Source organism: Tachypleus tridentatus, chromosome 9 (genome assembly GCF_004210375.1).
Source record: "Tachypleus tridentatus isolate NWPU-2018 chromosome 9, ASM421037v1, whole genome shotgun sequence".
In the NCBI taxonomy this organism is placed as follows: Eukaryota; Metazoa; Arthropoda; class Merostomata; order Xiphosura; family Limulidae; genus Tachypleus; species Tachypleus tridentatus.
In genome coordinates, this window is record NC_134833.1 from 113346085 (window position 1) to 113356815 (window position 10731).

At 33.8% G+C, this 10731-nt stretch overlaps 1 protein-coding gene across 1 annotated transcript in view; it reads right to left on the reverse strand.

Moving 5' to 3' along the window:
- The window catches only part of LOC143226080 (prohormone-4-like), a 68751-nt gene extending 58565 nt beyond the window's left edge, over positions 1-10186 (reverse strand). Inside the window, exon 1 of the mRNA XM_076456547.1 lies at positions 9864-10186. Coding sequence (XP_076312662.1) covers positions 9864-9993 — 130 coding nt within the window. The 5' untranslated portion in view covers positions 9994-10186. The remainder of the gene's footprint in view (positions 1-9863) is intronic.
- Between the last annotated feature and the right edge of the window lie 545 nt (positions 10187-10731).

Genomic DNA, 10731 nt, shown 5'->3' on the forward strand with positions numbered 1-10731 from the left:
ACGAGTCGAGCACCCCAACCGCCTGGCCATGCCGGACACAAACTTAGAAAAAACTTGTATCTTTGTGTTTAACTCTTTCTGTCATTATCATTCTGCCCCCCTAGTACAGTGGTAAGTCTACGGATTTGTAACGTTAAAATCAGGGGTTCGATTCCCCTCGGTGGGCTCAGTAGATAGCGCGCTGTGGCTTTGCTATAAGAAAAACACACACACTTTATCATTCTAGGTACTGAAGCAAGAAAACACTTTAACCACTTTATTACCATACCATCTTACTACAGGCAGTACTGAACTTCTGGATTCCTCATGGAAGAAAAGGAGTTAATTCTATTAATTAATATTGATTAAAATTATCGTATACTTTGCTTAGCCCGAACACTGTTAGGAGTAAAACAGAGAAAGAAATGTTGTTGCTAAAGAATGGAGAGAAAAAGGCATTGGGGACGAGCATAAAGACTAGAAAGGACAGTTACAGGAGTTTGTATTTATGATAAATATTGTAAGACTAGCTGCCTCTGTCCCTAGTCGTGAAGTAACAATCAGAAGGAAATTAGCCAATCAGTAGCATTCTATCACCAACCATCCGTGCTAAGAGACTGACTTCCACTCTTATAACGCACTCACAGTTTAAAATGTGAGGAATATTTTATTGCATCACAGGATTCAAACTCAACTTGCATTCTCCAAAACTCAGAGCTCTATATCAGAGCCAGTCCTAGCAACAGACAATGCTGTATTACGAAATTATGATGGAAAACAGTTAGGGCGAAGCTTTAAAGCAGACACAATAATAAGAAAAATGGCACATACACATCATAATTGTTTGTTTGATTATAATTAAGCACAAAGCTTTACAATCAGCTATCTGTGCTCTACTCACCACAGGTATCGAAACCCGAATTATAGTGTTGTAAGTCCGCAGACATGCCGCTGTGGGGAAGGGGGGCACATCATAACAGACACAATTTAACGATAACCACTACATATCTTCAATTTAATTGAATCTAATAAAATAATCAAATCCAATTATACACTCGAAACATAACATCTACGTTGATCGACTTTAAAAAACATACAGATATTTAATATATTTTTATTTAATTACACAGAAAGAAAAAAGAGGTTGAATTAAAACCCTTTATCAGATTCCATACTTATGAAAACATTAATAAGAATAGATTTGTTATTTCACCTCACTGTATTATACGGTTTCTACGGAAATCTGTCTCTTGGAACATCTACATTAGATTATGAAGTTTAACCGTCATTTGGTTCATTTGCCACGTTTCTTGTTGTCCTTACTACGGTGGCCCGGCATGACCAGATGGTTAAGGCACTCGACACGTAATCTAAGGGTTTCGAGTTATAATCCCCGTCACATCAAACATGCTTGCCCTTTCAGCCGTGGGGGCGTTATAAAGTAACTCTAAATCACACTATTCGTTGGTAAAAGAGTAGCCCAAGAGTTGGCGGTGGGTGGTGATGACTAGCTGCCTTCTCTTTAGTCCTAACTGCTAAATTATGGACGGCTAGTGCAGATAACCCTCATGTAACTTTGCGCGAAACTCAAAACAAACCAACTTGAGGTTAAGTAATAAATGCACCAGCGATCTGAAGTCAATTCTAAAGCTTAAAAATGAGAAATATTTAGTAAGAAGTAATAAACAATTGCAAATATCTAACACTTGTCTAATTCAGACATTATAAAACACATAAACATTATCTTTGAACTTCTGTATGGAGTTTGGTTGTCATGACGACTTGCCTTGTTTATGGCCATCCCCTACATTGGCATAATTAAGTAAATTACAATAAATACTATTTAGCATATAAAGGCTCTGGGCAAGCTACTGTTCATTCAAACGTTGCTATGTTTACAGAAACCTGGATGGTTGCTGTCTCTTCCAGCCGCGTCTTTCCAGGTGGCCTTGAACATCGCTACAATGTATCTGTTGTTGTAATGATTTGTTTGTTTAAAAAATAAGGGAAGGTAAAATATTTATTAAAAGTAATTGGCGTCACTAGTCTTTCTTATCTCTAACATTAGATGTTAATGTACCGTTGACACCAAATATTAGGCATGCTAAATTTAAAATGTTAATTTTTTTTCTTTTGCTCATGTTTCTTCATTCGAAAATGTTTAAAGTGTGAACGTTGTACAATTCTAACAGTATCTCTCTAAAATGTGCATTTTTACCTACCTAATAACTATGAATGAAATATATTTTCACTTATTTGTGTTCTAGAATTGGCCTTTTTTTCCTTCCGTCGCGTGATAATACATTATTAAAGAAACCTAACTCTATACTATTACGTATGAACAGTAAAAAATTGAAAGCCAAAGTACTCATTTCCTCGCCGGAGATTATCTTCTATGACTTTATTAGTTCACGAATGTCGCAAAATAGTGCCAATATAAAACGAAGATGGAAAACTAAGACAGTAGTTAAGAAAAATTTGAGTGTAATAAATGTTTGAATACTAAATTATTCATATATTAGAAACAATTACTGACGATGGGTTTCTTATAAATATGTATTTTGGATTTTTTTAATTACCGAACTTAGACAAGTACACATAAGCAAATTTTATCCTAAAACTTAGAGCTTACCTTCTACAATGTTTCTTTCAGATAACTTTTCAATTAAGTTTATTTTAAAGAAATTCTCTTTAATCAGTGGATGTCTTTTATTAAACAAGTAGATAAATAATGAAAGGCTGTCAGAAGACGATTCAGAACGAGTCGTTATTGTACTAATGTTATCAGTGTTGTAGTACTACATTTTATAGCACCCTATCCAAAATCTGATATTCAAAACTTAATTTCCTTTTTTATGAGGCTATTTTAAATAAATAAAATATATTTAGGGCCAATTACTTGAGACTACGTATATTAGTGATAAATCGAATACGCATATATTACCGAGAGAAAACAAGTAACTCGATTTCCTTTAAATTAAGCCCCAATAAGAAAAATTGAGCAACAACAGGCTATCATACATACAATAATTTCAGTATCCCTTACTTTAAGTTTTAGCGACGATAATATGCAAACAATATAAGCAACTTTCACTTTAATAATGCTTTGCACACCTTCTGCTCCCAGTAGCTCAGCGGTAAGTCTAAAAACTTATATTGCGAAAAACATGCTTTTGGTACCCGTGGTGTATACAGCACAAAAACATTATATTTCAAAGCTCTAACACCTTCTTACGATTGGGAGCGATCTCATGGTGTCTTACACCAAATTCTGAGGGAGGATAACAAGTGTGTTATGGTGCGATCATTGGAGAGGAGAAAAATAAACAAGCATGTGTTTTGTTGCCTTTGCTGCGGTGCCCCGGCATGGTCAGGTGGTTAAAGCACTTCACTCGTAATTCGAGGGTCGCGGGCTCGAATCCCCGTCACACCAAATATGCTCGCCCTTTCAGCCGTGGGGGCATTATAATGTGACAGTCAATCCGACTATTCATTAGTAAAAGAGTAGTCCAAGAGTTGGCGGTGGGTGGTGATTACTATATGTCTTCCGTCTAATTTTACACTGCTAAATTAGAGACGGCTAGCACAGATAGCCCTCGCGTAGCTTTGCGCAAAATTAAAAAACAAACACAAAATAAGAGGCAGAAATTAATATAAACAAACGATCATAATGTTTTGTTAAAGAAATAAACTAATTTCAGAATAATTAAATTAGATTATTTACTTAACTAATTAAATAATTTTCCTTTGTAATTAAACAAATATCTACACAACATGCTGTTCCCGCCATGGGTATTGCAACCCTGTTTCTAGCGTTTTAAGTAAGGAGAATTAGCACTGTTACAATGGGAGGGATACGATTAGTTTTAAAGAAAATTATTACTCGTTTCTGCACGTAAATATATGTTTTGTCATTACATCTGAGCTGCAGCTAGACATAAATGGTAAAACTCGTATAAACAGTAATGCATTGCAACATAAGATTATGGTATTCAGTATTTTCAACCTGAGCGACACCTTACGTGAAACATGGACTAACGAGAAAGTCAGAAAGAATGTTTTTGTTTGTTTTTTGAACTTCGTGCAAAACTACTCGAGAACTATCTGCGCTAGCCGTCCCTAATTTAGCAGTGTAAGACTAGAGGGAAGGCAGCTAGTAATCACCACCCACCGCCAACTCTTGGGCTACTCTTTTACCAACGAATAGTGGGATTGACCGTACTATTATAACGCTCCCACGGCATGTTTAGTGCGACCGGAATTTGAGCCCGCGACCCGCGGATTACGAGTCGAACGCCTTAACACGCTTGGCCATACCGGGCCCAGTCAGAAAGAAACCCAAAGATAGAGGTATTGCCATCTTTAATAGAACTGCGGCTACAAAGAAGATGACTGGATTGGCCTTTATTGACTAACACTACCATAACTGGGAATTTAGAACATGTTTAGAAACATAATGCGGCTCAAGCCTTGGACCTTCCGACACGTAGCCTAGCACGTTGACCAGTAATTTACACCTGCCTGAGCAGAATATCACTCTGCTTTTTTTCGTTAAAAAAAAAAAGCAAAAGTGATAACCTGTTGAACGTCATGTAATGCTCCTTCCGTCGTCAAGATCCGAAACTTAACATTCTAGTGAAACTGCTAATGACACCTTTGTGTGCGTCAAGGGAAATAAATGTTGAAACAAAGTATAACAACCTGGTCCTCATTAAAGTAAATTACAACATGTTTTTATTTTTACCTAGATCTAGAAGTGGAGATAGGGCTCATTGTTAGTAAATTATAAAAAAAAAAAGACAGCTACATCGTATTGCTTAACATAATACACTATCTAGAGATATACGGTCAACAAAAAAATAATAATTCAATAATAATTTGTGTTGTTCGTTTGATCTCGTCAAACTTACATGTCCGAGAACGCAGAACATATAAAAATAAGAAATATACAAAATAATATGTGTATAAAGGGAGATATGACCAAAAACGTGCCACTCATTAGCCGTCAAATTACTGTTTTTATTTTGAAACCCATCATTCAACTTTAATTCATATATGGATAGCCGTAAAGTATGGATCTTTTACTCCTTGCGATGGAACCAGAAAAAGTTTCGAATTATTAGGTGACAAAAGTGTAATTGAAAAGCAATTATTAAGTACTCCGTACTTAACACTGTACACGTTTCAAATATAATTCACGATGAATTACAGTGCAAACAACTTACAGATATTATGCCCACACTGTCTTGTTTGACACCTAACAACTAATTTCTGTACAAAGTTTTACTGCTAAGACAAACTACTTAAAATAAATGATTCATAAACTGTCAAGACTTTGTTGATGAACGTCGTAAGTTAATTTGTATCTTAAGCTCAGGTGTATATACAATTAGAGGCTGTTTTTTTTTCTTTCACTGGTGGAGAAGAATTATACACACAATATTAAAAGTCCTTAAATTATAATAATAAAAAATACAGTTTATTTAACCCTATGTTTATATAAGAAGTCCCAGTACTATCTTTCGCAGGTTCATCGTTTTGTTGTTATAATATACCAATCACACAAAAAAAAAACTAAAAAAATCTGTCGTTATTGTAATTAACCTCACTAATTACTGCTGGGATCCCTACGTATTTTACCTGCAAATTAGTGGCCTCATCCGTTTTAGTTTCTTTTCTGTGTGATCAGACAAAAACATAAAACTACTTAATACGATAAAATGTGTGGATCCCATTGATACAGAGCGGTATTAAAACAATTTGGTAATTTGAGGAGTAAGTAGAATCATTTATTGGTAAGTAAGAAGTTTAAACTTCTCAAAAGTCCAAAGATTAGGTTGTTAACAGTTTGGGACTTTAAATATTTCAAAGCTTGTATACAATATTTTGATGCTATCATGCATTGGACAGATAATGTTATAATTCTGCCGAATTTAAAACAACTGTGTTAATATGTAGGATATAGAATTAACGTAGTTGTACAAATACGCGAGATAGGAAGTAAGGTAATTGTATTAATACGCAAAACAAGTAATTAACGTAATCATATAAATGCGTAAAATAAGGAATTAGCGTAGCCATATTAATATGCAAAGTTATGAAGTTACGTTATCATACAAACAAGAAAGATAAGAAATTACTGTAGTCGTATTAACACATAAGATAAGGAAATGACGTAGTCGTTTTTATATAAGATAAAATTAACGAAAGTGAATCTGAAAAATTCATGTAATCAGATTTGTAATATTCTTTAAGTTGAATGATTCGTTGTGAGAAGAATTTCAAGACATTGATAAGACATTCAGTCGGTGTTAAGTGCTCTTTTTATTACTATTTCAATTTTCAATTTTGATACCAAAACAATAACTTAAAAAAGTATTTTTTGTGTATGGCCTTCAAAATCTTAGATTTTTAACTGTTATACAGGTAAAGCGCCCTCGTACGGTGTGGAGAGTGAATATACATTTTTTTCTTCTTTTCCCAATAAGTCTTAAATATGAAGCCGTAGTTCTTTTCTTTCTGCGATGTTAATAATACAGGTCAATAAACAAAGAGTCCTTACATTGAATATGAATGAAATAAAAAGTTCAGATGTACCCTAACTGTATCTTTATTGAATATTACTTAGCTGATGATAATCGTACGCACGTAACATAAAATATAAAACATTCTTCTGATTACGTGACTGTTTTGATAATAAAATATTAAACTAATTAGAGTAAAATTCTAACAGTTATTTCAACGTAATCTTCATAAAAATGCAAAAATGTATATAAAGTTTATAGAATAAAATGTTATTAAGTAATTACAAGTATTAGTTTGTGTGCCCCGGAATTTTCATGTTAAGCAAACTTTAAACAAATCTTCCATACAGTAGAGGGAAGAACCTTCTGAATTATAACAAAATATCTTTCAGGAAAAACCTTCATAACCTATTAGACTAATGTATTCTCAAGCCTTAGAAGAAATATATCTAATATATTGTTGTAAAACAGAATATTTAAAAGGTCCAAAATAATCTTAATAAAGTATTCTAGGTTCTTAAAGTAAAACCCTGCAATACATAAAATCTGTACAGTATATACCCTGATGAAATAACTAAGTCTATGGAATTCTAAGGGTAAAATCAGGGGTTCGTTTTTCTCACAAGCCACAAATGATAGCCCGATATAAAACTTCCATAATGCATTGGTAAAAGGTCTACATTACCTAAGATCTAATTTTTATAGCATATAACGTAAAACCTGTATAATACATAAAATAAAGCTTCAATACCGTGTTTCTCCGATAATAAGACCTACCCATAAAATAAGACCTAGTGTGATTTTTGGGGATAGTTTTAATATAAGCCCTACCCTTAAAATAAGCCCTAGTTAAGAGTGGCAGGAAGAAGAAAGAAATAAAAAAATAATTTATTAATTAGTTTAATAGTTAGTTAATTAGTTTGTTTAAGTATTAATCAGTTAGTTTAATAGTTTAATAATAGTTTATTTTAAATGGTTAGTTTAATAGTTTTACTTTGTAACTTCATTTTTTTAATATATCAAAATAAGACATCCCCCGAAAATAAGCCCTAGTGTCATATTTTGGAGTGAACATTAATATAAGCCCTGTCTTATTTTCGGAGAAACACGATAATCTGACTTATATGAAAGCCAACGTGTGTCACGTCATGCTTGATTTCTCGAAACTGGACGAGTCATAAAAGCCAAAATACATTTATCCAGATAGAATAGTTCGATTACTATCTGCACATTACGAATTTAATGATGAGGTGTAAGAGAGGCATGAAGCGAGGGGGATGTCGTGAAACCTTATTAGTGTAGTAGGTGTTGAGATCACTTAGCCTAGAGTTAAGTGCATAAGAATATCATGAAATTTAAAATGTTTGTGAATTAAGCTATTTTCTCTCATATTATCAAAGTTTTTAATAACAACAAACCTCCTTAATCAACGAAGACTATAAATTAAGAAATCAACAAAAATAGTTAAAGTTTTGTCGTCTATACGTTATATTTTATGCTTTCATTACACAGACTAAGAACAATATTAGGCTATACTTTTGTTGCTAAGCTATATGTCATTAAAACCATTGTTGGAAAGTTGTGTTACCAAAACGCACTGGCTTTTTTTTTTATATATTAGAAATTGCTAGTCAAACTGTTCGCTTCTTCTGTGTGGGTATTTGGGAAGGTTAATTTTTGAATACCCAGGAGGGTCAGGTGCACGAGACCTCTTCCTCCATCTCTAACTTTGGTGTCGTCTACTCTTGGAATGTGTTATTGGGTAGAACTTTGGGCCAGAGTATTACCCAGTACTCAGGCCCTTTTCAGGGCAATATCCATGTATAGTTTTGATTAGCCCCCTTTGTTTTGTTTTATTTAAAGTTTTTTTCCTTTTTTTCCTTGTTTGATATTTCTTAAATATATATTGATAAGGAGAGTTATTTAGGACTATGATCATCATGTACGTAATATCTGTCGAGATCACACCTTAAGTCATTTTTATGCCAATTCTTACTAAAATACTTTAGTGTATTATACAAGAGTCTTTCAGATATTGTTTCTATGTTTGCAGACTTGTACATGAATGTGGATGAAGTACTACGTGGTACTTCATAGGCTGAAGTTAAAACTGAGTTTTGTATTCTTTGTAGTTTCTGTAATTGTTTGGGTGATATGTTTATTCAGGCAGGAGATGCGTAGTCTATAATAGGTCTGATGCATGTTTTGTAGATTTTTATTATATTATCAGGTGATGTTCCTTGATTTTTACCTGAAAGACTTCTTGCATAATTTGCTCTTTTCCAGATTCTTATCAGAATATTGTTTGTATGCTGTATCCACGTTAATTTGGTATCATAAGTTAGTCCTAGAAATTTTGCAGAAGTAGCAGTTAGTAAAAGTGATCCATTCATGTATAACTTGGGTGGATCTTTTTTTCAGTTTATTTACTCGGCTAAATAATATTACTTTGGTTTTCGAAATATTAATTTTTATTCTATATTTCTGGCAGTTTTCTTCTAAATTATTCAGGACTGGTTGGAGGTTTTCTGCTGCTATTGCAGGAGTGGGGGCACTTTTCCAGACTGCTACATCGTCAGCAAATTGTGATGCTAAACCTAAATTTAGGTCCGACAGAGGCATATTACTCACATACATGATAAATAATATAGGGCTAACTACCCCTCCCTGCGGGACTCCTGCCTCGGGTGAAAAGGATCCTGAGTGGGCCCTATTTACATCTACTTTACACGTTAGTCAAACTGATTTTTACCAATAATTATTCTTTCAAATAAACCGCGAATCCATTTTATGAATTATCTTAATTTTGATTGGCTCACAAACGAACTTACCGATGTTTGACCACCTCTTTCTTGGTCAAGTTTGATTTCGCAAAAGTTAATCATTTCAATTAGGGTATACTATAGGATGGCGGGATGACAGTACTTGCCTCGTCATTTTTGAAGGATTATACCCTTGTATAATATATAAAATATAAACTTTACAATACAGAAAGTAAAACTTTCTAAAACACATAAAGTGAACTCTATGCAACACATAATGCACAAAATTTTAAAATGCCATAAAATATATGCAGTACATAAATTAATACACGTCTTTACAATATAAAAAAACATTTACTTTCACTATACAGAAAGAAACTTTCCTGCAATACATAGGGCTAACCATAACTAATTTAGATAAAGAAAAATAGAACGTGAGTGTTAATGAAAAGACCCAAACGTTTTATACAGTAAATTCTTCAAAAATATTAAAATGAAAAACATGTTGACAGTCTTTACGAGAGATATTACAATTTCATGCACAGATAGATATTACTGTATGCAATTATTACCTGAAAGAAAAGTTTTTCAAACTCACCTTGTCTTTTAACATTGGCCAAATTTCTATGAAAGACGTTATCGAAGTCAATCAGAGTAGCCCCATGAGCCATGCCGATGAAAATGTATATGAATACGTTAGTATAAATGGTTTTCTGTAGAGTTTTCATGGCTAGTAACAGTTGGGTTGTGACGCCTTGGGAACCGTCGATTCTCGCTAATGCTTTCTGTTTCTCCTAAAATTGTCTGTCGTTTGCCTTAGCTGGACCAAGTCTGCAACAGACAAAAGCGCCAAAATGAGTCTGTTCTGCGCCTGCGTATTGCCAAGACCGATGTTTCAGAATGCTAGTGTCAAAGGACTGCAACAGATAATCGACCTATTTATTCAATTTCTATCCCACGCATATCTTTAAGGTGTTTTTTCGAGCAATTTGATTGGTTAGTGCCGATAATTGAGTGAGATGTTGGCAGATAAATGACCAATCACAGATCAGAGAGAGAGAAGGGCTGTGCAGACAAAAAGTACGATTATCTGTGAGATTCCTTTTCTAAGGAACTTAAACCAAAGGTAAGAAATCGACGAAAGGCAAAATGGGAAAGATTTAGAAGTGATTTTAGTGCCCCTGCAAATGTGTTTACTCCTATGTCATTATAAGTTGGAAATGAATTTTAACAAACAAATAAGCATACCTATAGAACATAAGAAAACAACAAAGAGTATCAATTATATATTTAAGCATTTAACGGTTAATGTTTAGTTTGTACCTCAACAGTACTTTCTCTGTAGGCGTTATGACTAAAGTTGATGTTCGTCGTTCATCAGTTTAAAAGGGCTGAGCACGGCAGGTTGATCAGTTTGTCGGACTGTAAAATTGAGACACGTTGTTTGTGACCTGTTACCGTCAAAA